This window comes from Rhinopithecus roxellana, chromosome 16 (assembly GCF_007565055.1).
Source record: "Rhinopithecus roxellana isolate Shanxi Qingling chromosome 16, ASM756505v1, whole genome shotgun sequence".
In the NCBI taxonomy this organism is placed as follows: Eukaryota; Metazoa; Chordata; class Mammalia; order Primates; family Cercopithecidae; genus Rhinopithecus; species Rhinopithecus roxellana.
The window spans coordinates 53,800,863-53,828,403 of NC_044564.1; the positions used below are offsets into that span (position 1 = coordinate 53,800,863).

A 27,541-nucleotide genomic window follows, 5' to 3' on the forward strand; every position below is an offset into this window, starting at 1 on the left:
CCAATGTGTCTGTGTAGCAATGTTAACTATTTAGAGAAGCAAGGCTCCCAGGAAAATAGGTGCCTTGAAGTGTGCTTAGTCTGATTCCATCTATGTAAGTGATAGTAAAGGTGAGAATTTTTTTGACGCTCCAGGAATTCATGCATTACAAATTTAAATAGCCACATAAGTGAGTAGGTACAAGTGACTTCCAACCTCCTCACCCAAAGGAGTAGAGATATTCTAAGTATTAGAGCTAGAAGAAAACCCATACAATTTCTTAATAGAACCCTTTTCAAATTCTTCCAACAAAATCCAACATTCAAAAGAAAGTGTTGGTAGAGGCAGAGGTGGAACACACAGGGCATGGCCTTTCCCTCCCCTTCAACCGCCCCTTAACCTAAGGCATTCTTGTGAAACCTCATGGCTTTGAGGAACCCACTAACAATTGCATTTTACCCCAACTTCTCACCTGTCGGAGCCGAAGTGCCTAGCACTTCTACTTCCAAGGTATTTTTTGAGGTGTCATCGGCTTTAGCTTAGCCCTAAGAATTAAAAGAACCTCGAGCGTAGATGATTTCAAGCTCAACTTGTTCCCTTTATGAAAGTATAATACTGAATTTGAGACTTAACTTTCATGGATGGGAATAGACTGCAGGTCCACAATCCTGTAATCCCCAAAGCTTTGGAAACCAAAAGCTTCTTAACTCATTTGGTGCTTTCAATTCTCCTAGAGCTCTGCACAGCAGCAGTCCCAGCTGAGTCCCAGAGGTGGAAAGGTAGAACCTTTTAAAAACTTGAACAGAAAACTTAACAGTGTTCCAGTCAGTGGCTAAGGGCTCGGCATTCGATTTAGTGTCTGGGCTCACCCTCTCTGTGGGAAGCAGAGAATTAAACAGAACTAGGGAGCACTTTCTGCCCAGTAGCAGTCCCTCAAAACAAAGTGCTTAGGAAACGAAGAGGCATAGCCATAACGCTTAAGGTCTTTATTTGCCTCTCTTTAAAGAATCCTTTATAAAGCCAGCTTGTCTTCCCACCCCCACCCCAATGTCATTCTTTTAAACAAGCAGGAACATTTTAGTAGCACACTGTACTACTAATGCCTATTGCTACTTCTCCTTATTGGAGTGTGTGTGTGTGTGTGTGTGTGTGTGTGTGTGTGTGTGTGTGTGTGTGTGTGTGTGTGTGATTGACAGAGGGTAAAACACAGCTTTATGATGATCAGGCAAAAGCTTGAGTAAAGTGGAAATATCTGGGATAAGAAAAGCTAGAAATTAAACTCCTTTTTGGCTTCAGATATTTTCTTAGTAGAAAATGCTGATGCCTGTCCTGAGTCTGCTCAATATAGACTCTTGGAGCAGAGCTGCTAGGATTTTAGTAGAATTTATTACTGTCAATAGCTTGTATATTACAACTAAATTCAGAGACCCTCTTTAAGGCAGTAGTAGAGTAAATATCAGCCTTGGGATGCTGTATACCCATATTTAATCCCAGACCACTCTAAGTGCCTGTGAAATCTGTAGCTTCAAACTCATTTTTAAGGAGGTTGTCTTCCAGGTGCCTTAACCCTGAGGTGGGAAACTATCATTTGACATTGACCTTTAAGTTCCTATTCAAATCTGATTACAAGGTTCCCATTTTGACACTGTAGATATCAATGTCAATGTTTTTGTCTCATTTTGACTTAACCTTTGGTAACTAAAACCTTAAGAAAAAAAAATCAGAGGCTTTCAACCTTTACTGTATCCTGACTCCAACCTGACTGTTCTTTCCAAGTATATTTATACCTATGTTCTCAGACTACAAATCGTTCTTTTTCTGATTACTCAAGGTAGAGTCTTACCACCTTCACAGTCCCCAAAGGTAGTAAGGTTATATAGAACTACAAGACATATACCCTCAGCATTGAGAATATTGCAGACATATTAAGAATCCAGTGGCAATGAAGGAAGAGGGGAGAGGCACCAGGTACCTCATATTTGGTTTAGCAGTATAAAACCGCGCAGGTGATGCTTCCTGACAACAATCTCTACCCTCCTCTAGCTCCCCTTCCAAATCCCTAGTATATTACAACCCATAAAACATGTGAGGAATGAAAAAGTATTATGAAATGAAGGTAGGAAACCATTCTGCTTTGTAGCTGGGTCCTAGCTTAATTAGACTCCTGGGAGCAGAGTGATAGATGCAGTTTTAAAAGCAACATATTTAATATCCAAGGAAGTAACCACACCCATATGGTCATCTTGATTTGGGTCAAATTTTAATCTCTCTGGGAAGAGCCACAAAGCACAGAATGCTCCCAGACAGCAGGGAGTAGCTGACACTAGGGAGACCAACTAGGGTATTGTGCACATAACACAAGAGTTCCAGTCTGTGCTTGTCTCTGTAATATCAGTTCTTATGCTAGCGTGCCACAGCTGCAAATGCTGAAAGGTGGCAGGAAATCGGAAGGCCTTCTGCTTGGAAACCCTCCCTAAGTAGTCTGCGTGAACTATATGATTCCACTGTTTTTCTCAAATATTTGCAGTATATTTGCTTTAAGCGGCCACATCTGTGCCTTTTATCGTAAAGCAATCACATCCGCCAGAAGGACAGAACTGCTAATGATAGGAAGCACCTGAACATTAGCTGGCCTGTGCCGGGCAAAAAAACCAACTGTCCCACTTACAAGTCTTAGTTCACACCATTGTGTGAATTAAATATCCATACATTAAGCATAGAAGAACAGATTCAGAGAAATAGAATCTACATCTTCAGCTCCACCTCACTTTTCTTTCTTCTCGTCTTTAAATGACGAATGATCTTCCTTTCCCTCTTAACTATACTTTCTTGTTGCTTTTTATCTTGGAGCTGTTTTGTAAACCTGTTTTCCAATTAGACCTCAGTTTCTAAGAGGAGGAATCATGTATTCAGTCTCTATTTCTACCCTATTCTTTTTTTTTTTTTTTTTTCTTTGAAAGCAATTTATTTCTCATTACAAAATACAGGTGAGGAGCACCGGCGATGCCTGTAACCCCTTGGTTGCGCATCTTCCCAGTCTATTTCTGCTTCTAGAAATACCCTGTGCACAACAGCAAGCTCATACTGTTCCCAAGTGCTTGCACATTCTAACAGCTGCAGAGTATATGACCAGGTGGAAAGTCCAACAGATGCCCCACTCACAAGGTAGGGCCCTCCAGCCCGTCTTCTGACTCCCTTTTGCTAACAGTAACTGGTTGCTCTTCCTATTGGTCATAGATAAATGGCAGCTGCACAATTCTCTGCTTTCAAGCAACCTCGGGAGGCAGTGACTAAGACCCTTTCCTTGCTCCCAGCTTCCTATGTCCCCGGCCGCCTGTGGCACCTGGACTACTGCTGCCCCTGGGTCCCGCACATTCCAGGGTGACGATGGAGGAAGGGCAGGCCACACATGAGGAGTTAAGTCTTTATTGGGTTCAGACCAGGAGTCCGTGGGTCTTGAGGACCTGTGTGTATTTGTCAATCTTCTTCTCCACGTTCTTCTTGGCCTGTTTCCGTAGCCTCATGAGCTGTTTCTTCTTCCGGTAGTGGATCTTGGCTTTCTCTTTCCTCTTCTCCTCCAGGGTGGCTGTCACTGCCTGGTACTTCCAGCCAACCTCGTGAGCCAGGCGCCCCAAATAGGCAAACTTTCTTGTAGGCTTCAGACGCACGACCTTGAGGGCAGCAGGAACCACCATCCACTTTTTCTTGTCGTAGGGCGGTGGGATCCCGTCAAACACCTTGAGGCGGTCCGGGGCAACCTGGCCTCGCTTGGTCTTGTGAGCCAGCGTGCCTCGCACGGTCCGCCAGAAGATGCGGCTGGGGGCCCGGAAGTGGTAGGGGCTTCGGGAAGGGTTGGTGTTCATCCGCTTGCGGAGGAAAGCCAGGTACTTCAACTTGTTTCTGTAGAAATTGCCAGAAATGTTGATGCCTTCGCAGTGTACAACCACCACCTTCCGGCCCAGCAGTACCTGTTTAACCACGATGGCCGCCAGGCGGCCCAGGAGATGGCCTCGACCGTGGAGCACCAGGACCTGCACCTCCGCCATCTTTGGCAGCCGCCTGGGAAACTTCTACCCTATTCTTGTTGTTCCTTCTAAATCTTCTTCACTGTGCCTGTAATAGAAACATCATTAATGGATAATAGTATGGATGTGGACAAGAAATGCCATTAAAGGATTAGGACTTGGCTGATTATAGCCACACATGTAGTTTCAACAAATGAGAAAAATGAGTCCAGAGGCAGAGATGATGCCCCTTGTGGTCTCTGGGCAATCTGGATTCTTCCTATTTTGGTCTGGTTCCATTTGCCCGAGATCACTATTCCAGCCACTATGCCCAATTTTCAGGTACCAGAAATGAATAGATGGAAAGAAAATGGATCCTCTGTCCTCTTAAGGACGTTTCCTAAAGTTGTATATACCATTTCAGTTTACATTCCATTAGTCAGAATGTAGTCACTTGGCTGTACCTCACTAAGAAACAGGCTGGGAAATCTAGTATTTAGTCTTAGGATGGACCCAGCTAAGAACGCAACTACTGTCAGTCACTGGCTGAAGATTCATCCTACTCTGGCCTTTAGGATGTTACAGCCTGCCGAGACTGCAGTGTCCTTCTTAGAAGGTCCCCATCCATGGGTATTAGGTATCTTAAATCTATAACCAATCCTTGCTTTGCTGAGTGTTCCATTCTTATTCCAGGGAGAAAAGCCAAATGTGAACCCTCCCAATTCCAGTGCACGAATGGTCGCTGTATTACGCTGTTGTGGAAATGTGATGGGGATGAAGACTGTGTTGACGGCAGTGATGAAAAGAACTGTGGTAAGTAAAGACTTTGATGACTTATGCATTTTGTTAAAATATGATGTTAATCTGCAAACGTATTGAGATTCTGAAAATAAAATCACTTCTAACAGTTGCTTTGAAAGAGTCTAAAGAATCTGTACTTCTCTGTGTAAAGGAATAAAATTGAATCTTTGACATGGGGTTATCAACTTGAGAATGGAATAAGGTGATGTGCCATTTAAATGACAGGACTTAATTTATCTTAGATTAGACAAACGTGGAATAGGAATCTGGGAGAAGGAAGAAGAGGACCAGAAATAGAGACAAACAGAAGATTGCTTAGAAAGGACTGTTTTCTTTCCCCTTTTGATTTTCAAATAGCTCTAATCCTAGAAAAGAAGGCAAGCCATGGACATGAGAAAATCCCATAAAGTTTCAGGGGGTTAATTAACCCCTGACATAGAAACTACAAGCCAGCACAGATCAAAGATCAGATAAGGATTCTTTTTTAATTCTCTGCCTACAATAGTTGCTAATTCTAAAGCATTAGCAGAGCGGAAGACATTCTCTCCCCAAGAGAATGGGGATACAGTGTCACATCCATCAATCAGCATCTATCAAAAGATCATTGTGAGAAATGCCTATGTATGCAATCTATACAACCTCATGTCAAGCCAAAACAGCTGAGAACTGCATGGCAAGATCACCTTTAGATACCATGAATACATGCTGAAGTTTGCTCTAGGATCCTTTTGTTCCATGTGGTAAACATTCTGAAACAATATTCTATGTGAATATTGGCGCTAACATTGTCATTTATCTTTTAAAAGATGTTATATAAAGATGTTCACTATACAAGGTAGAAATACAGAAGAAAAGTAGAGACTAAATGTAGGTCTCACCAACTGACACCTTGTTACGCCCTTACCTACTTCTTCATGCATCATTACTAAAAGGCTATACAGTGTGCATCATGGCAGACCTTGTTCTACACCTGTTCGCTCTGAGCAGTATCACAGGTGTTTTTATGCCAATGTGTAGAGCAGATCAGCAGCTCCTTTGGAAGCATAAGAAAGTCAATTCTACGGTCTCGGGGAAGAAACTTACATCCAGTCGTAGGACCAAGAATAGTTCTCCTGTGCAACACTTTCCCATCATTTGCATTTTAACACTAAGATTTTAATCTATTCCACAAGACATTGAGTCTCATGCTATTTCTGGGTTACCTAGGTAATTTAGTTCCCTCACTAAATATCTCCCTAGAGAGTCCTCACTCTTGTCAACTATTTTCCCGTTGTAAGTTGCAACTTTTTTTTCTCTATTCTAAACTATATATTTGGCAAAACCCATTGCTTGTTCTTAAAAAGCAATTATTCTCTTTATATTACAAAAGTCTTTTTTTACCATCTGACTCAGTAGGAACTAACCTGGGTCAACTTGGGATTTTTCTAAAATAGTCTTGTATAAGTACTCTTTACTAGCCACATGGTAGGACAGTTTGGAAAAGAAAAGGAGGTAGATATATATCTAATCAAGATCATTTGAGGTAGGAAAAATTGTATTCTTAGCCACAATTTGTTTCTACTTCCCATGTGTGACAGTAGAGAAAGAAAGTGGAAGCATTACAATCAGGGAAGTTCTGAGTGCTTACTTTGTTTCTCTATGGAAGAGGAAAGCTGTAGAATTACTTAAAACTTCCAAAGCTACCTCCTATTTTTGGTCTAATCTCTTAATATGGAACTTGGTTACAATATTTAGCATGGTTCTTTATTTCCAGTATGTCAGTGGGCATAGTCAACTTAACTTTAGATTCTCTAAGCCATGTGCTTCTGTTGGTCTCATTAACTCATTCTTTTAGAGTGTTAGGCTGAGCTAATTAATCAGCAACCTAAGTACTCTAAATATGTAACTGCTAATTCTCTTCCTCTGTAGCACATCTAAATTTTTACTTGTCTCTCAAGGCCCAGTTCAAATATCCTTTCTTTACCCTCCCAGTCTATGCTCCAGATGAAGACAGATAACCCTACAGCAATTTGTCTCTGTTTATCTTTTGCTCAAACACTGTGGCATACAGCCAATCTTTCACATCCTCATTATGTTTTCTAAGACTTAAAATCATGGGGGGCCAGGTGCAGTGGCTCATGCCTGTAATCCCAGCACTTTGGGAGGCCGAGCGGGTGGATCATGAGATCAGGAGATTGAGACCATCCTGGCTAACACAGTGAAACCCTGTCTCTACTAAAAATACAAAAAAAATTTAGCTGGGCATGGTGTAGCCCCAGCCGGGCACCTGTAGTCCCAGCTACTCGGGAGGCTGGGGGAGGAGAATGGCGTGAACCCGGGAAGGCAGAGCTTGCAGTGAGCCGAGATCGTGCCACTGCTCTCCAGCCTGGGCGACAGAACGAGACTCCGTCTCAAAAAAACTGCCAGGAGCGGTAGCTCACGCGTGTAATCCCAGCACTTTGGGAGGCTGAGGCGGACAGATCACGAGGTCAGGAGATTGAGACCATCCTGGCTAACACGGTGAAACCCTGTCTCTACTAAAAATACAAAATATTAGCCAGGCGTGGTGGCAGGCACCTATAGTCCCAGCTACTCGGGAGGCTGAGGCAGGAGAATGGCTGAGGCAGGAGAATGGCCTCTGCAAGGAGGCAGAGCTTGCAGGGAGGCAGAGCTTGCAGTGAGCCGAGATCACACCACTCTGTCTCAAAAAAAATAAATTAATTAAATAAATTAAATAAATAAATAAATCATGGGGTCTCTTTACAGCAATTTCACTACTCCCTCTTTTGCAACTTCCAAAGAATATCACAGGTTGAATTACAGCAACTAACCCTGCAGACCCTCTGACTTCTTCCTCCATGCTCAGGAGAACATGGGCCTTGAATAGCACTTAATTCATTAACACTAGTGTTTGAGTTTTTCAGTGATTTTAGAAACAGACATGAATCTAAAGCTAGCATGGCTAGTCTTGTTTCCTTGGTTATGTAATTCAAGGAGATAATCTTTTTTAGATCATCATAATTTGCCAACCCATCTTGAGTTCTAGAAATTAACTGTAATCACTGTCTCTCCCCTTTATAATATCTTACACTGAACCAGAGTGGTCCAAGGGCAAACTCTAAACTCTGAGAGTTCTACTTACTTTAAGCCAGTGATTTGGGAAACAGTCCCTTTCAAATGTTCATCAAATTGTGAATTTTTCACTTATTTATCTTCACAGAATATATGTTATAGAGGAATGTTTTAAAATAGAAATTTGGGTAGAAGTTATAAGCATATAGGCAAGAAAGAATATAATCTAAGAAAGATAAGCTTAGGGTATCTTGTGTGGCTACTTTATATCAAGATTCATCCTACTCTGTGATTCCTTCATGGGTAGGGTAATCAAGCTGCCCAATTTGCTTAGGACAGCCCTGGTTTATACTTATCTTCTGGATAATTAACCGTGTCCCCTCTCTGCTGAGACTGTCCAATTTTGGACAAAAAATTGCATGGTAACCCTAAGTATAGGGGAAAGACCTACCCCAGCAAGAATTAGCAGCAGAATCAATTCCTTTCCTTAGGCTATTTTAACATTAGCAGTCAGTTATGGATATTAGCACTGACAGCTTCAGTGACTTTTAGCTGATTGATGTTAGCCTACCCCTTGGCTAGAAAGGCTAAAATCATCTCTCCCTTGAATTCTAAATACAACATCTTTTGTTACACTGATTGAGTTTTCTCCCCTTTCTACCTGATGAGTTCCTTTGCCCCTGTAGACCAGTATGGGTGACAATATTCAGTACTGGGGTTTGGCCTTCATTCTCCACACTAAACACATATGTTGTTAAGGGATGCCCCTTGAACAGTGTCTTAGCTCAGACTGCTCTCACAAAAACACCATAGATGGGTGGCTGAAACAACAGAAATTTATTTCTCATAGTTATGGAGGCTGAGATGTCCAAGATCAAGCTGCCCAGCAGATCTGGTATCGGGTGAAAGCTGTCTTTCCGATTTGCAGATGACCATCTTCTCACTGTGTCCTTACATAGTAGATTACAAAGAGAGAGAAAGCAAGTGCTCTGGTTTCTTTTTATAAGGGTGCTAATCCCATTCATGGGGACTCCACCCTCATGACTTAATTACCTCCCAGAGGCCCTACTTCCTAATAACATCATATTGGGGGTTAGGATTTCAACACATGAATTTTGGGTGGAAACAAACACTTCAATCCCCAGCAAACAGTTCTACTATGATCCAGTCAGAAGAGGGAATGTTTAGCCGTTAAATGTATGAAGTACTTGAATGACTTGGAAGAAATACATGTAGAAAATGAAAGTGTTACTTAATCTCAACATTATACAATAGGCAGGAAGTTAAATGTAAGATATCTCCAAGTCGTAAGATAATGGGCAACTTCTATCTGACCTTGACTTCAGTTTCCTCCAAGTCTCTCAAATGAGCATCTTCCTTCTCTGAAAAAAAAATAATAATGATTTTTCTGAAGATTCCCCCTGGATATTGGCAATTGAGTGCCCATTGACTCAGCTTTTTTAAGAGCAAAACATGCCAAAATGCAGTGTGAGCCCTCATGTGAAGCTAGGGCTGTGGGTAAGTGACTTTAACTTTAACCCTTCAAATAAACGTTTGTAGTAAAGAAGACGTGTGCTGAATCTGACTTCGTGTGCAACAATGGCCAGTGTGTTCCAAACCGATGGAAGTGTGATGGAGATCCTGACTGTGAAGATGGTTCAGATGAAAGCCCAGAACAGTGCCGTGAGTGTAACTCGCTTTGGCCTTGAACTTTCCTAAGTTGTTCGGTGTCTCACATTTCTAAGTATTGCTTAATTTACTACTTGGTATTCAGTTTTCTTTGCCCGCCTTAAAGTTTAGGTCAATTGACTCCAAAGTCAGTAAAATCATTACCAGTTTATCAGCCTCCTTTAAAGAATGTTCTCCCTGGTCCAACAAGACTGCATTCTCTTGGGTAGCTTCACTAATGAATACTTAAAACTGAAGTCAGCAGATTCAATCAAGAACTCCTTGACTAGGTGCATAGATTTCAAATGTTTGATTATAATGACTCTGAGCAGATGGTACTCTGGTCCTGGAAGCTAAGTCAAGAAGTGAGGGTTCCCTATGGGCCAAGCATAAGCTTTTAGAAGCACAGCTTCTCATACTATTAAAAAGCTATTACTGAAGAGGTAAGGTAGCTAGTAATTGGGTGAATAGTGACTTCTGACACACATGTAACCTAAAGTTACTAAAATGGAGATCTTACAGCTTATTCTTAAATAAGATAAACTTCATAGGTATGCAAGTGTATACCCGTGTCCTTAGGAAATAGTCTATGAGACCATAAAGAATGATGGTTTGGGATCATATAAATTGAGATCACATGAATGTCAAGGCGAAGAAAGTCTTAGAGTTTATTTTTGAGTCAGTAGAGGCCTGCACTGGTGGAAGCACTAAAGAAGGACTAACATGAACAAAAGTTAGGTCTAAAATGTGATTATGAAAGAAAATCAAATGGAAAGGAAGATAAGGGTGTTACTTTCAATTTTCTAGATAAGTTGAGGGGAGTAATATTGGTCAAGACAAGTGAGTTCAAGGCCTGTGAGCTAAAGACAGGTTGTGTAAAGATTCAGCCTCAAGTTTTAGTGGAGAATGACCTCGTCAAGTCAAGCATTAGGGCATGCTTCTACTTTGCAAGATGTCAATTTAAAGGAGGTTGTGAAGGAGGCCTGTAAAGGAATCTAGGCAAAAGAAGATTTCCTAGGTGTTTGACCATCTGACTTTTCATGCATTTGAAATTAGATGACAATATCTGGGTGTGTCCACTTGATATACAACAGATAAATAGTGGTCTAGGAGCAGCCCAGCCAGTAAACTTCACCATGCCAAGTAAAACAAAAGCCAGAACTGAGCACGCCATGGGACCTTGAAGGAGTGACGTGGTCAAGGCTGTCAGGTACACTGCCAGGTAGCATAGGTTGGCACAGCTTCTAAGGAATGGAGCTGATGATAGAGCTCCCCAGGCTTCAGCCAGTTAGAATTTCACCAGTGTGCCAGGCTACTGAGTCACAGGTATTAGTGCTTCCAGGCAGCACAGGAGCATCAGCTTTGCATTGATCAGTTTTGAGGCTCTTTTGAGACTGTATATCATCAACAGATATGAGAACATGCCGCATAAATGAAATCAGCTGTGGTGCCCATTCTACTCAGTGTATCCCAGTGTCCTGGAGATGTGATGGTGAAAATGATTGTGACAGTGGAGAAGATGAAGAAAACTGTGGTAAGAAGATCAGTGTTGAGTGACGTAACCCAAAGACCCTTTTCCTAAAGGAAGGGTGGGCAGGGGAAACTAACTTAAGCATGAAGACGCACTGACATTGACTCACTTTTCAGTGACTTCACTATCTGCTCAATTACTCGTCCTTCATAACTGCCCTAAAACCCTAAAAGACATTCACATGGCAATTGGCCATTGCTTGGTGTTTCTTTTAGGCAAATAGAAATAAGAAGGTAAGTCATTCAAGGCACTTGTATATAGCAGTAGCTCAGGGAAGCAGCAATTGTGTGGGCTTTTGTCTCTGTTGTGACAGTAATTCATGTGCCTTTTGCACTCTAGCACAATAAAATTAGGTTAGTAGGGTTGGCAAACACATTCATAGGTCTAAACTTGATTGGGTTATTGGAATAAATTATTTGAGTATTATACAAACATTTCTTTGCCCCTAAACTAGATTCTGGCATAACTTTTCGGGGGAAAAAAAAAGACACAGAAGCATGAATTAACATCTTGCCTCAGATACCCAAAGAAAAGTCTACCCAACTGGTGATACCTTTGTCTCCTGTTGCAGTTCCTGTCTCTGAAAGCTAACTCTGTTTCCTATTCTTTCATGTTTCTGGTCTTGGAAAATCTTTAATAAAATGCATGTTGAAGGTGAGGTCCTGGGAAAATCGCTAGGTTGAACAAACAGTGCTTTGAATGTTCTTTCAAGCTACCGCCCTTTTTATAGGGCCTCTAAAACCTACCCAGGTCTGACAAGCATGGGTCTCCTGATATAGTAGTAGTCAAGGGAGCTCAGGATGCTTACAGTTGAAACACCAGTCTTGTGTGTAGAAGTCACCTCCTGAGGTCAATACCATTGCACCTAGTCCAATGAGTTTTAGTGTTCAATCCTAGAATTGAGTTTTCTGTATTGGTAAGCCCTCGTGCTGCCAAGTGTTTCCCTTATAAATCTAGACTTTGCTTCCCAAGAGAGTCGTGGTCTCTATTCTAACTGCCACCAAGTTGTGACCTTGAAATGTTTGGCAGGAATTTAAGTCAAAGTACCAATTGGCTAGTAGGACTAGCTTATCATTGTCAGCATACCTGATTGTTAAATGGTGATTACAGCCCTGGCAGTGACTTTTTCAAAATGGAAAGTGTTTAAGACTTGTTATTCCTGACCCTTATTTAAAGGACCAAAAAGAGGAACCATGTATGGTAGTATGTGGTTCACTTCTTTTTGGTAACAGTGTCTCAATGCTTGTGAGTATTACGTTGCATGATATTCTCAACTAGTGATGAGATCTGACAAGCTGTATGTTGATTCAAGGACAACTCAATCTCTGCCTTCCAAATTGAAATCCCTTGTTTCAGCTTGTTATCACAGCCACTTTTAGAGTCAATTGTGGTTCTCATCTCAAATTAATTTCCAGTCTTCAACTATTTTCTTGGTCCCTTATTTCTGTTCTTCTTATTTATAGTGTGCCTTCATTTTTTGTACAATGAGACTGTGTTCTTGATTTAACTCTGTTGTAGCCTTTAAGTTGGGCTAGTAAGTTAGGATTAATGAATAAAGATCAATGTATTAGATTTTGGGACAAGAATCTTGAAAGGACCTATCTTGATGCACTTTCAATGGGGTACCCTCTCTCTTAACAGGCAATATAACATGTAGCCCCAGTGAGTTTACCTGCTCCAGTGGCCGCTGCATCTCCAGGAACTTTGTATGCAATGGCCAGGATGACTGCAGTGATGGCAGTGATGAGTTGGACTGTGCCCCGCCAACCTGTGGCGTCCATGAGTTCCAGTGCAGCACCTCCTCCTGCATCCCCATCAGCTGGGTATGTGATGATGATGCAGACTGCTCCGACCAATCTGATGAGTCCCTGGAGCAGTGTGGCCGCCAGCCAGTTATACACACCAAGTGTCCAGCCAGCGAAATCCAGTGTGGCTCTGGCGAGTGCATCCATAAGAAGTGGCGATGTGACGGGGACCCTGATTGCAAGGACGGCAGTGATGAGGTCAACTGTCGTAAGTAGCTTTCTAGCATGGCACGTTCAGTTCTCTTCCATGTATCAACTGGGACAATTTGCTGGCTTCATTCCATGGTGTTTCCTCCCTTTGTAGCCTCTCGAACTTGCCGACCTGACCAATTTGAGTGTGAGGATGGCAGCTGCATCCATGGCAGCAGGCAGTGTAATGGTATCCGAGACTGTGTCGATGGTTCCGATGAAGTCAACTGCAAAAATGGTAAGGGTTTCTTCTTGTTGGTTAAGCAATGGATTGCTCTGACCAGACCCACTCATGAAATCTCTCTTCTTTGTTTCTCTTTGTAGTCAATCAGTGCTTGGGCCCTGGAAAATTCAAATGCAGAAGTGGAGAATGCATAGATATCAGCAAAGTATGTAACCAGGAGCAGGACTGCAGGGACTGGAGTGATGAGCCCCTGAAAGAATGTCGTAAGTGTACTTGTTGCTCAAGTACAAACCCTGGAAGTTTGATACAATCCAGCATAGCTAACACTGTAGACCCTGCGTGAATGGCTGGTTAAACTTTTGAATATACTGAAGTTTAATTGTAGACTTCAGAGTGATACTTTATGACTTAAAAACCCAGGTAGGACAAACTATAGTGTTTGTTTTTGTTATGTTTTTTGTGTTTTTTGAGACGGAGTTCCACTCTTGTTGCCCAGGCTAGAGTGCATTGATGCAATCTCGGCTCACTGTAACTTCTGCCTCCCAGGTTCAAGCAATTATCCTGCCTCAGCCTCCCGAGTAGCTGGGACTATAGGTGCCCGCCACCATGCCCGGTTTTTTTTTTTTTTTTTTTTTTTTTTTTTTTGTATTTTTAGTAAAGACAAGGTTTCCCCATGTTGGCTAGGCTGGTCTCAAACTCCTGACCTCGTGATCCACCTGCCTCGGCCTTCCAAAGTGCTGGGATTATAGGCATGAGCCAATGTGCCTAGCCCAAACTAGTTTATAGTTTAACCTCCTTAAAGATAACTGATCATCAATAGAGAAATTTGACTAAATGCTGCTTGACCAACTGGTAACTTGCCAAGGAGATAGATAATCCACCCTGAAATATATACCTATAAAATAAATGATTAGGTCTTAGACAAATCATGGGTTTGACCAGGCCAACTAGATAAGTTATCAAATAGCTTGGGTTTTAAATGTGAAAGACAGGTATTGAAAATAAGTTGTCAAGTGACTGCTACATTTTTATTCCAGATATAAACGAATGCTTGGTAAATAATGGCGGATGTTCCCACATCTGCAAAGACCTAGTTATAGGCTACGAGTGTGACTGTGCAGCTGGGTTCGAACTGATAGATAGGAAAACCTGTGGAGGTGAGTCTAAGAAGAAAACCTGGACCCTGCGGGTGATGGGAAAGTGTAGTATTACCTAGTAAGGTATAGGAGCAGCAAGACTAATTCTGATTTCCCTCCTAGATATTGATGAATGCCAAAATCCAGGAATCTGCAGTCAAATTTGTATCAACTTAAAAGGCGGTTACAAGTGTGAATGTAGTCGTGGCTATCAGATGGATCTTGCCACTGGCGTGTGCAAGGCAGTAGGTAAATGAACTTGGACTGGTGTAGCTATTGTACCTTTACAAGTAAGTCCCTCTAAAAGGTACAGCCAGTGACCACAGTAGTCAAACTAAACATGAAATCGTACTTGAGAACAATGTTGCTAACCTCATAATACAGCAGTATCAGTTAAATAGCAGATCTCTCCCCCGGACATCTATCTTGGTCATTCCTTTTGCGTATGATACCATGAATACCTACCAGGTTTGCATGCTGTCTGTTTCCAAAACTTGAGTGCAACTCAGATAAGTGACTTATTCATCACCCACCCTGTTGTTGAAGGCTGTAACCCCAGGACTGCCTTCCTAAACCATAGGAAGCACTTGCAGGTCCCAGGGGCAGGAACTCCAGAATAGATACTACTGACGTATTCCACAATACCTTTACTTTCTAAGATCTCTGCTGGGAGGAGATGGTTTAGAAACACCTTGCCTTCTTAAAGCAAAACTAAGTAACCCTGACTTTCATCTTGCAGGCAAAGAGCCAAGTCTGATCTTCACTAATCGAAGAGACATCAGGAAGATTGGCTTAGAGAGGAAAGAATATATCCAACTAGTTGAACAGCTAAGAAACACTGTGGCTCTCGATGCTGACATTGCTGCTCAGAAACTATTCTGGGCTGATCTAAGCCAAAAGGCTATCTTCAGGTAACTTTCAGTTCCATTTGTGGTGTCTTGACATAAGTCATTGTCACTTGGGAAGTGATCTGTGGGATAGTTTGGAGGAGTTTCATTTTGTGCCTAGCCCCATCTAGCATCTAATTACCTGGGGACATTAAATCTAACACTAATTCTTTATTAAATTGTTATCATTTCCTAATTAGAAACTAATAATTGTCTATGAAATAAAATATGACATCTTTCATATTTTTTATATTTTCTCCCTTTTCTCTACAGTTAATTGAGAACTGTTCATTGTTGCTACAAATAGAAATGGTAGTACAGCCGTTCTTAATAGGAACTATAGAAACTCAGATGATGGATACTGAAACAAATAGCTTCACTTATACATTTGTTGTTCTTGTATATAGAATACATACCAGCAACTAGATAATCCACAGCATTATTAATTTAGCATCAGTAAGCAGCATGGTTAAAAAATTTGAGTGGTGAGCTGTGGTGCTACTAGATTTCTTTCTGAATGAAGTCATTGACCATTTTGTAAGCAAAAAGTCCATTCTCCAAGCTCTAATTGTGTCAAACTCTTAAATTTCTTGTGACCTATTCTGTTTCAGTGCCTCAATTGATGACAAGGTTGGTAGACATGTTAAAATGATCGACAATGTCTATAATCCTGCAGCCATTGCTGTTGATTGGGTGTACAAGACCATCTACTGGACTGATGCGGCTTCTAAGACTATTTCAGTAGCTACCCTAGATGGAACCAAGAGGAAGTTCCTGTTTAACTCTGATTTGCGAGAGCCTGCCTCCATAGCTGTGGACCCACTGTCTGGGTTTGTACACTGTTTTCCATCACATAGCTTTTTGAATGGTATCTGTGTAGGTCAGGAGCTTTCTCATACCTGAATTAGTACTAAAATCTCAAGGTTTATCGGCCCTCTACAACAAAGAATTAGAATTCTAATTCAAGATATCAGTTTTGCCCCAGTTGAATGACCCTAGGATGGCCTTATCTGTATGACAGGTCCTCCTGTCTGACTCGTATGACTGATTGCTGGTTGATATTAATGAATTAACATTCCTGATTTGATGTGTGTACCAAAAGCTGTATCTGAACCCTTTTGCCCACCCAGTTTCTATGCAAGTGATTTTTTAGTTTTTGACTGAATACTTTGCTGTGCTAGCTCTGGGTGATCAAACCTAAATGACAGCCTGAATTGTGGGGATTTGGGTAACGACATTGCATCTAAGTGTGCAAGTTGTCTGAAAGTCCAGCAGAAATAAACAGACCTTTATAGAAACATTTCACTAAGGGGGTTCCCTAAATTACCACTAAGTAACATAGAAGAGCAGCTTAGGAAGTTGACTAAGGCTGTAGTCATCACAACTGGCCCCCATGCAGCCTCATTAGAACTCAGTCAGCCAACCCCTGCTATGAAATTTAAAGGATATTTGTCTTTCACTCCTCTGAAAGAAGTGACCTTTTAAAAAGGAAACATACCTTTGTGACTTTGGGCTGAAATTTAAATGTCAGACAAACATAGATTATTACAGTTAATAATGAACTTGCAGATTCTTAATATTCAATTTTATTTACCTAGAACAAAATTTAGACCCTTAAGTGTTACTATTTGTCACTAGAGAACCCCTTGAGTTTTCTGCTCAAATTTTAAATTTTTGTTTCAAGCTACAACTTTATTCCTTCTAAACCACTGAGGCTTATTTCTCATTTAATTCTTCACAGCTTTGTTTACTGGTCAGACTGGGGTGAACCAGCTAAAATAGAAAAAGCAGGAATGAATGGATTTGATAGACGTCCACTGGTGACAGTGGATATCCAGTGGCCTAACGGAATTACACTTGGTATGTATGTTCTTCCTTCTCGACCACCCACTCAACTATCTTCATAGTGTTTCCATTTATCTCCATGGTGAATTCTCGACTAGCAGATGACTCTTCTGCTTCCGCCTAAATTCTAGCAGGAATTTTCAATGGGAGTAACTGAACAACAGAAGTAAAATGGTGGATTAGCAAATTACACATTCCATAACTACTGACCTGTTGTCCAGCTGGGCCTAATATGTGACATGAACTCAGTGAAGGTTAGGTCTTGGGTGCTCTCATACTAAATATTCTGGGCATGAGTGCCTTAGCATTTCCTGAATTGCAGGCTTTTAACAGTTTTCTTCTGGCTTTTTGGAGGAGAACAACAAAATGCCAGTCTCTTTTAATATTTTCTGTAATGTGAGTAATATTTCTTAAGTCATTTACTTTGAGAATCTCAGATACCCCGTTAGTCCCCAAAAATGAATGTGGATACAGATTCTGCATGCTGCTTTGCCAGGTTTGTGTGACCCCTGTTAAGAAACCCTGTTGGGGAAAGAACCATAAAAGTAGAATATTAATTCATTAGATGTTTTAAATGGAAGCCAGAGTAGTAGTGGCTTGTCATGTAATGACAATTCTTTTCCTACCTAGACCTTATAAAAAGCCGCCTCTATTGGCTTGATTCTAAGTTGCACATGTTATCCAGCGTGGACTTGAATGGCCAAGATCGTAGGATAGTACTAAAGTCTCTGGAGTTCCTAGCTCACCCTCTTGCACTAACAATATTTGAGGTAAGATGTGTCTCACATCAAAGTGTGTATACCTTTCAGCTACTATATCACTTTGAGGAGAAATGATAGACATGGCGGGAGGAGGGAAGAGCAGCTGAGCATGGCTTGAGAAACTGCTTTCGCTTAAAACCTGGTACAAATTAGACGCTAATTCCCAGAAGCACTTCAAACCTAAACTTGATTATTTTACAGTTTTATATCTAGTGTCCCAGCTCAGCATTCAATAAACTTAGTCCATTAAATGAGAAGTAACTGATAATGACCTTAGAAATGGACTTGTGTTAATCCTGGACGTACATGCTAATTGTGGGGTTCTGTTGTAGGATCGTGTCTACTGGATAGATGGGGAAAACGAAGCAGTCTATGGTGCCAATAAATTCACTGGATCAGAGCTAGCCACTCTAGTCAACAACCTTAATGATGCCCAAGACATCATTGTCTATCATGAACTTGTACAGCCATCAGGTACCGTGGAGAAGCACAGTCCTTAATATCCACTTTAACGGAAGCAGCATGACACAGAACCTGCTGGATGTCAGTAGCTCTTGGCAACTCACCTTTCTTTAAAAGGAACGTTTGCCCTCCCGTACCCTACCTCAAACATTTCACATGTTATTTTTTTATTTCTGCTGCCTTAGAGAAATGGCTTCTCAGCTTCAGCTCCTAGCTTCCCTCCCAAGCCTCAGTGTCCGATCTTTTATTTCTGCTTCTTCCATGTCCCCTTGGCCTTCAGCCCCTCTTGCCAAGACTATTCCAGTAGCCTCCAAAGTAGCTTTTGTGCTACAAACTTCCTTTACTGTTAGTTTGCTAGGATTTTTGCAATGCAGTGCCACAAACTGCCTTAAACCACAGAAGTTTATTGTCTCAAAATTCTGGAGGCCAGAAGTCTGAAATCAAGGTGCCAGCAGGGTTGGGGCCTCTTGAGGGCTGTGAGGTAAGGGTCTGTTCGGGGCCTCTTTTCCTGGTCTGTTGACAGTGCTCTTCCGCCTGTGTCTCCACATCATCTTCCCTCTGTACATGCTTTTGTCCAGGTTTCTTTTTTTTTTTTTTTTTTTTTTTTTTTGGAGACTGAGTTTTGCTCTGTCACCCAGCGTGGAGTGCAGTGACACAATCTCAGCTCACTGCAACCTCCACCTCCTGTGTTCAAGCAGTTCTCTTGCTTCAGCCTCCTGAGTTGCTGGGACTACAGGAGTGAGCCACCATGCCCAGCTACATTTTGTATTTTTAGTAGAGATGGGGTTTCACTATGTTCACTATGTTGGCCAGACTGGTCTCAAACTCCTGACCCCAAGTAATCTGCCTGCCTCGGCGTCCCAAAGTGCTGGAATTACAGGCGTGAACTGTAATACCAGTCATATTGAATTAGAGCCCACCTTAATGACCTCATTTTAACTTGATTACCTCTGTAAATATCCTATCTTTAATATCTCCAAATCAGATCACATTCTGAGGTACTAGGACTTCAATAGATGAATTTTAGGGAGGAACACAATTCAACTTGTAACACCTACTTTCTCCCTGTGACACACCTGCTATAGGATTGTGTAGATTCTCCAACACATCAGGTTATATTATGTCCTGCTGAAAACACTGGGCTGGTTCTATCTAAATAAAACCTTCAAACCTTCCTAAGACTGAGTTTCCTTCCACTTTGTTGGAGCAAGTCAAGAGAAAACCAGGAGAACATGCCTAGTCTCCTTTCTCTGAGCCTTCACACTAAACCTTGGGCCAATAGTGAGAGCCAGTCCTGGGCCCTCACCTCCCTTCCCCACCTCCTCTTTTGAAATCTATCTCTTAAAGACATAACTTTTACAGTCTGTCTCCAAGAGGTCCCTAATCTGATGTCCTTAGAGCATGCTGCCTGTACCTTTATACTTATTCTTCCTTGATATTGCTCTCACTTGAAGGATTGGCAGAGTCGACAAGTCTAAGCTCTTGGGGGCAAGGACTCAGGTCTTCAACATGTAGAACAAGGCTTTATATATACTAGGCATTGGAATACCCATTTTAATGGTATTTTTTTCCTGACTAGGTAAAAATTGGTGTGAAGAAGACATGGAGAATGGAGGATGTGAATACCTATGCCTGCCAGCACCACAGATTAATGATCACTCTCCAAAATATACCTGTTCCTGTCCCAATGGGTACAATCTAGAGGAAAATGGCCGAGACTGCCAAAGTAAGGCATTTTGTGTTTCAACCACAAGTAGAACATACAACAAGCAATATAGGACACAAGTTTGGCTTTTTAAGAATTCTGTTTTAGCTAATTCTTTGAATAGATTTGAGAAGATATCTGCTATGGTTGTATGCCGGGTTATCATGTCATTTCTTTAGACCTGACTCTAACCCATTTCAACATTAAATGAGTTTATAGGAGACTAAAGTGTCAACATACCTTATACTAATTTGTACCAATTAGTCCCTTAGCAGCACTGAGCTAGCCAACTTGCAGGTAATTAAACGAGGCCTTAACATTTTTCCTCAAAAGGAGGCGGACAGAAACTATGCTTAAGGAAGGCCATGGTTACAGAAACCTCATTGCCTCAGTGGGTGACGCTTCCCTAAAATAACACTTAAGCCGAATTTGCCTTTAGTCTTCTGTTCTTAGCTTTTGATTAAGTGGCAAATTAAACTCGTTTGTGTGGCCAAGGAGCTCATATGGTGAGGCTGGTGAGGTTTTTATTAGCGTGATTCATGGTCAGGTCACGGCAGCGATTAGCTCAGTTTACCAAGAAATTAGTTGCAAGACAGTCTGGTATGCCTGGTACACCAGAGCATCTTGGAAACATTTCTTGTAATTTCCAGGAACATGGGATATTGTTTAGAGGGATAAAATACGGTTGTCCATCATTTTGAATTGTCAAATTCCAAACACTGACTATTCTTCCCAAAATTTCATGTATCTCTTTTTGCATGAAGATTGCTATTTCAATTTTGACACATCAGCTGTACAACTTAGTTCAGCAGTGGTTTGTCTATTTTACCTGGTTTTAAAATAAGCTTTTGCATGGCTTGTCTGGACAAAACAGCTAGCCATTCTGGAACCTTGGCATTAACCAGGTTCTTGGTTTTTATGATTCAGGTACTGCAACTACTGTGACTTACAGTGAGACAAAAGATACGAACACAACAGAAATTTCACCAACTAGTGGACTAGTTCCTGGAGGTATCGAGTTCAGTACTGCAAACTGTTAATCTCCACTAACAGCCACACTCTTTGTATCTATAGCTTAAATAATTAATGCAACCTTTAACTACTATTTCTGCCCCAATTGGTAACCTATATTTAAACACCAAAGACTTAAAATTTGCATATCTTTTCCTGACTGATCTTTAAGGTTTCTAGTAGAGAACTGTCAGTGAAATGGCTACTACAGCATGTGACTCAAATACTTCTAGGCCAGAGTTGTTCCTGGTGTTCAATTGTAGTAGATACCGAACATCAATGTTGGATGCAAAGGTTTTGTCTCCTTACCTGATGGGTAAATCTGTAAATCTTAATACAGACCCTTCTAAACTGAGTCCTTTTATTCCTCTGTAGGGATCAATGTGACCACAGCAGTATCAGAGGTCACTGTTCCCCCAAAAGGGACTTCTGCCGCATGGGCCATTCTTCCTCTCTGTAAGTAGATTTCCTACAAGTCTGGGTTCAAGAACTTCTTAGATACCAGATGAAGATTTTTTTGTTCATCTGGAGCTACCCCTTTCATGGCCCTTTATGCTGTCATAGCACTTATGACACTGAATTATATTCACTTTCTCCCCCACATAGTACACTAAATTAAGGCCCATATCTTTCTCTTCAGCTGTGCCCTTGGCACAGTAACTGGCATGAAAATTTTCAACAGTTAGTTAATGCTTTCCACTTCAGCACTGTTAGCCTGGCTTATCCCCTTATAAGTCTCTTTAACTGCTCTTCTCTTCCGCCTTTGAAATGTGTGTAATGCTTTATACAGAGGAGATGCACAAATGCTTTCTTGAAGAGTTACAGGACTTGTTGAGGGTAAATTAAAAGCAGTTAAGAATTTTCAAACCTATGGAAAAGGACCTCTAAAACTATTATGAGACATGCGAATTATAAGGACTTTGCTATAAAAGCCTTTGTCCTAAATTAATAGATTCCAAGCTTAGCTAACACACCAGGAACACCTGAATAGCTCTCCAGAACCTTCTGCAATTTTAATTTGGTGAGCCTAAGGTGGGACCGAGGACCCTGCCCTTGCCTGGATGGATGTGGCTAGCCCAGCTCCAGTGCATAGAACTACCTCTGGGCTGAACTTGTTTCAAGCTCCTGGCCCATGTTTATTCCAACTTCTAGTTATCCTAGCTCCATAAAACATGACATTTTTGCTAATGTCAATTATTATGGATTCCTTAACATTATTACCTTTCTTGTATGTTCCAATACTAGACTTAGCTCACTTAGCTATCCTCTGATTTTTTTCAGTGCTCTTAGTGATGGCAGCAGTAGGTGGCTACTTGATGTGGCGGAATTGGCAACACAAGAACATGAAAAGTATGAACTTTGACAATCCTGTGTACTTGAAAACCACTGAAGAGGACCTCTCCATAGACATTGGTAGACACAGTGCTTCTGTCGGACACACATACCCAGCAGTAAGTCAGCTTTGTGTCTTTATACACCATGGCTTGAAGTGAGACTTTTCAGAAAGGAGACCTCGGCTGGAAAGAGAGCCATTAGGATGATGGAGTTACCAAACACTTCATCTGCTACCTGGATATTAGACAGTGTAGCCTGTTAGAACATAAGTCAGTCAGTTGATCAGCATCTAACCCTGACCAAATGGCAAGAGGGTCAACTTAAGGTCACCACTATATTATTTTTGGTTATAGAAATGACATGTAAATATTAGCATGAACCAAGTAGCTCTTTACTGAACTATTAAATCCATTGCCTACTGGATATTTGAAAGTAAATTAGCATATCATATATAGGAGAGTTGGCTTAAAGTCAGTGTATTGAGTAAGATTCACTTAGCCAAACTTATGATACGCTTTGCTTTAAAAAGTATCCCACCACACTTGCACACTTAGTATAGCTAGCTTTTCTTCTAGCAGTAGTCATTCACTTGTTCTTCAGATGAAACCCAAGTGGAGTATTTGGCCTTCACTTAGGAAACAGGCTGAAAAAAACAAGTATTGATTGCTCCCCTCTCAAGCTCTGGTGAAACATGGAACAGTGGTCAATTCTTGACACACAGATGGCTTTTCACATTTTTCTCCAAGACTTATGATCATTAAGTAGAAGAGGCAGAATCAGTCACACTATCTTATCTCACTACCAAGCAGGTATAGTTGAATTCAAATTAAATGCATGAATGATACAACTCAGTCCTCTTTTGTATCTGACTTTTCTTCTGAGCACTCTGAGTGTTCATGTGACCAACTAAAAAGCAGGGTCCATTTTAAAGACGAGAGTTGCCATCAGTGAGTGATCACCAAGCTCATTCCATACTTCTTCTTTTCCACAGATATCAGTTGTAAGCACAGATGATGATCTAGCTTGACTTCTGTGACAAGTCTTGACCTTTGAGGTCTAAGCAAATACCCCCGTCGGAATGGTAACCGAGCCAGCAGCTGAAGTCTCTTTCTTCCTCTCGGCTGGAAGAACATCAAGATACCTTTGTGTGGATCAAGCTTGTGTACTTGACCGTTTTTATATTATTACTTTTGTAAATATTCTTGTCCACATTCTACTTCAGCTTTGAATGTGGTTACCAAGTATCTGTAACCCTTGAATTTCTAGACAGTATTGCCACCTCTGGCCAAATATGCACTTTCCCTAGAAAGCCATATTCCAGCAATGAAACTTGTGCTATAGTGTATACCACCCTGTACATACATTGTATAGGCCATCTGTAAATATCCCAGAGAACAATCACTATTCTTAAGCACTTTGAAAATATTTCTATGTAAATTATTGTAAACTTTTTCAATGGTTGGGACAATGGCAATAGGATAAAACGGGTTACTAAGATGAAATTGCCAAAAAAAATTTGTAAACTAATTTTGTACGTATGAATGAAATCTTTGACCTCAATGGAGGTTTGCAAAGACTGAGTGTTCAAACTACTGTACATTTTTTTTCAAGTGCTAAAAAATTAAACCAAGCAGCTTAACCATGGTTTGTGCCTGTTCCTCTAGGATGACATCCTAGCCTGAGTAGTATCAAGTGTTCTGTGTGAGCTATAATTCTTGATGTTGTATAACTAAGCCTGTAATTGGGCTAGTTTCTCTTACACCCAAGTACAGCTAAAAAATGAAGTACTGTTTAACATTTAGCTCCCAAAATATTTCTTACTGTGTAAAAGAAGCTAGCTTAGTCTGTATCTAGAATTCCTCTTGGTTAGAGGAGTGTCTTTTCCATTAACTTGTTTCCTGATCGAGAAACACATGCTAAGATTTCTATGAATTCTGCTTCTTTATAGTTAAGTCTGTTTTCCATGTTCTGTCATTTAGGTCAAGGACAAGTGCCTTCTAAGGCATGGATAAGGGCTTTCTTCTTATAAAAGTCTAGACTGTCTTACTGTGAAGATGGCCAGGGAGGATAGCAAGCAATGGCATTCTTGAGCAATCTAAGGCAGGGTTCTCAGTGTGGTCCCAGGAACAGAAGCATCTGCATCACCTGGGAATGTGTTAGAAATGCAAGTTCTCAGCCCCATCCCAGACCTACTGAATCAGAAACTCTGTGGGCTAGGGCTGAAACCTGCTTTCATAAGCCCTTCAGGCAATACTGATGTAAACTAAAGCTTAAAAACCACTGTTTTAATGTGACTTCATGAAGAATATAATTGTAATATCACCTAAATTTTTATCCTGGCTGGGATAGGGCAGATTCTTATGGACAATTTCTGGAACTTACAGTATGAAGAGCAGATGAAGCGTTTGAGACAAAGAAAAAGTTGCACAGGGAGTTTAGTGAATTTTTCCATCAGGTTGGCCATTACTTCCTTTCTCCAAAGTCTCAGGATGTCTGGAAGCAAGGAAAGACACAAGACTGGAAGCGTCGGGTGGATGCTGTGTGTCACAAGTGAGGTGGAAAGTTGACTGCGGAAGGTACAGCAATTCCTCTGGAATTAAATGACCGACCAACACTGTAGGAAGAAGATGAAGAGAAGATGTTTTGAGTCGCTACATGAATCAGTGGATGACTCATATTTTCACTTGCATATGAAATATAAGGCAGTTAACATCTTGTTTGTGGCTTAAGCAAGGAAATTAATATTACTAGATGAAGGGGAAGTTGGTTCTATTGTCTTAAGGGATGCCTCCTTGTGATTTTGGTCAACTGAATGAAAAAAGATAGCCTTGGACCTTTTTTTCATGGGAGGTTTGGAGGTCAAGCATGTAGAAGGAAAAGGCTGTAGTCATGAATATAGAACTGTCTACTCTCCACCTTTTCCTTACTGTACATTTAGTCATCACACTGAACAGGATGTGGCCTGCTGACAGTGAGTAGCTGAAGTGCCTATTTGGTAAGTAAGTTAGCATTCAACATGAACTCTGAAAGCCATTTCAGTGTTTGAATGCTGCTCTGACCCTGCTATGGTACAAAAAAAACATGGATTTTTTTTTTTAACTGGAGTAATACCAAATTCCCTTTAGAAGCTTGAAGTTTGATACTATTGCTTTCCCCATTATAACGATTATACAGTATTAATTATAAGGCCCAAAGTTTGTTTTGGCAAATAAAGTATTCTCTATCATCATCATCTTTTGAATTCCTGTCCCTAGTATGTTCTTTCATGTTCTGGGTACAAATTTCCAACCCTCAAAGAGTCTAAAACATCTTTTTTTTTGTTTGTTTTTTTTTTTTTTTTTTTTTTTTTTTTTTTTTTTTTTTTTTTTTTACCATGTCCTCCCCAATAAGAAGCCAAGGTACAACTCATTGTACCTAAGAGGTACAAACTCATTTATAGAAACAAAGTAACTAGATACTCCTATTGAAATAAGAATAAATATACTGGGGGGCCAGGCATGGTGGCTCACGCCTATAATCCCAGCACTTTGGAAGGCCAAGGTAGGAGGATCACTTGAGGCCAGGAGTTCGAGACCAGCCTGAGCAACATGGTGAGACCCTGTCTCTACAAAAAAAATTTATAAAAATAAAAAAGTTATATGACTAAACTACTAGTCAATACAACTTGTAATAATAGTGCATGAATGATAAGAGGCCTTGGCTTTATCACCCAAACAAGAACCTGAATTCTATGTGAAATGTGTTAGGATAAGTTTGCTGTGTCTCTAGAGTTTAATGTAGAAGATAATTGAGAGGTAAAATATGAAGCTTACCACACACTAAAGGAGAATATTTGGAGTTAGATGAGCCTGTCACACAAAGTGAAAGTGGACCCTCCAGAAATTTTAGGAATTGCCACAAAGATTGATGATAGGTGAATAAACAGATTTGTGGCCTCTGGTAAAGAAATCCAGCCAAGTTCCTCTGTCCAAATTAAGTGCCCTTTGCAAGCTATCTATTTAGCAAAATTAGTCCCAGTTGTTCAACTAGTTCCCTTAAAACATTCTAGTAGGTGTTTTAAAGCCTAGGTAGCCCTGCCTCTCTAGTTCTTGATGAATACGAGGCAAAAAAAGAAAAAAAAAAAAAATGAGACTTGCACTTTGGCATTTGCTTCTGTTCCTTATATCTGTGGAAGTCAAATAGACCTTCGCAAAAATGAGAAGCCAAGCTTTAAATAGCAAACTATAGGATATTAAAAGACTAACTCTTCAGTTAAGAACACTGTTGAAATGGGAGACCAACTTAAAGTCTACCTTTCAACAATCTCTACCACAAACCTAAAGATTCTAGGGGTCACTTAACTCTATTATGTAATCTAATTGGAATAATTTCCTAGAATTCTTACTAGTGAAATCTTGCCCTAGTAAAACAATTTATTATTTTGAATCTAAATGAAAGCTATACATTTTGCTTTCAATGGTGGCAAAAACTTGCAAAAAGCACATATACTTTTGCTAATTTAAGTTCAAGTACAATGAATACCACCTGCTAATCTTGACCCCCAAATCTGAGCCCTTCAAGTTTCATAATTGTTTTATCCTGAATGTAGTTGTGACATAGACATTTCTCAAAAGGGTCTGATACATCAAACTCCTAACAAGTAGGAGTAGCAACTAGCAAAAGAGTAGAAAGAAACTTCCCTTCTTGTGGGTGAGGCGGTGCCTAAAAACCATATATATATAATCCCCTGTGGTATTATACATTCTGCAAGCCCTGTTAGTGGGGAGATGGTGGCAATAGCAGCCATAGTTGTGTCAGTGCTAACTGCTGCTGCTGCACTTTCTGTTGGCGGCTGCTGGCCAAGTGTGCACACTTAGCCCTGGTTGAGGTGCATTGTCTGCTGTGGTCTGTTAAGCATCTCACCAGAGTGGGAGGGCACATCAAGTGATTTCACGGATTGATGGATTGATTCTTGTTTTATGCCTCACAGTACCTGAACCTATAATTTGCTTTTTGTGTACTTCAGTTTTCTTGCACACTTAGCCCTGAGGTGCACTGTCTGCTGTGGTCTGTTAAGCATCTAACCAGAGTGGGAGGGCACATCAAGCGATTTCACTTTCTTAAATAAAAGGTTTTTAGGTATTTTTGGTATTATGTATTCTCTAAGGCCAGAAGGGACTTATAATGACTTCTCTTCTCTTCCAGAAT

The 27,541-nt window shown here is 40.8% G+C and overlaps 1 protein-coding gene and 1 pseudogene across 3 annotated transcripts in view; one reads left to right on the plus strand and one right to left on the minus strand.

Moving 5' to 3' along the window:
- The window catches only part of VLDLR (very low density lipoprotein receptor), a 34,226-nt gene extending 10,228 nt beyond the window's left edge, over positions 1-23,998 (plus strand). Inside the window, exons 2-19 of one of the 2 annotated variants that reach the window (XM_010388764.2) lie at positions 4,677-4,796; positions 9,396-9,518; positions 10,915-11,037; positions 12,676-13,047; positions 13,144-13,266; positions 13,353-13,475; positions 14,250-14,369; positions 14,472-14,597; positions 15,088-15,259; positions 15,847-16,065; positions 16,977-17,095; positions 17,711-17,850; positions 18,174-18,315; positions 19,883-20,029; positions 20,936-21,019; positions 21,395-21,475; positions 22,301-22,470; positions 23,346-23,998. In XM_010388764.2, the coding sequence (XP_010387066.2) occupies positions 4,677-4,796; positions 9,396-9,518; positions 10,915-11,037; positions 12,676-13,047; positions 13,144-13,266; positions 13,353-13,475; positions 14,250-14,369; positions 14,472-14,597; positions 15,088-15,259; positions 15,847-16,065; positions 16,977-17,095; positions 17,711-17,850; positions 18,174-18,315; positions 19,883-20,029; positions 20,936-21,019; positions 21,395-21,475; positions 22,301-22,470; positions 23,346-23,381 (2,540 nt within the window). In that variant the 3' untranslated portion in view covers positions 23,382-23,998. The remainder of the gene's footprint in view (positions 1-4,676; positions 4,797-9,395; positions 9,519-10,914; positions 11,038-12,675; positions 13,048-13,143; positions 13,267-13,352; positions 13,476-14,249; positions 14,370-14,471; positions 14,598-15,087; positions 15,260-15,846; positions 16,066-16,976; positions 17,096-17,710; positions 17,851-18,173; positions 18,316-19,882; positions 20,030-20,935; positions 21,020-21,394; positions 21,476-22,300; positions 22,471-23,345) is intronic. The other variant, XM_010388768.2, reaches the window with a different exon arrangement.
- Positions 2,932-4,046, minus strand: LOC104682188 (annotated as a pseudogene). Its single transcript, XR_750661.2, has one exon. The product of XR_750661.2 is annotated as a 60S ribosomal protein L13a pseudogene (transcript).
- Positions 23,999-27,541: the final 3,543 nt, after the last annotated feature.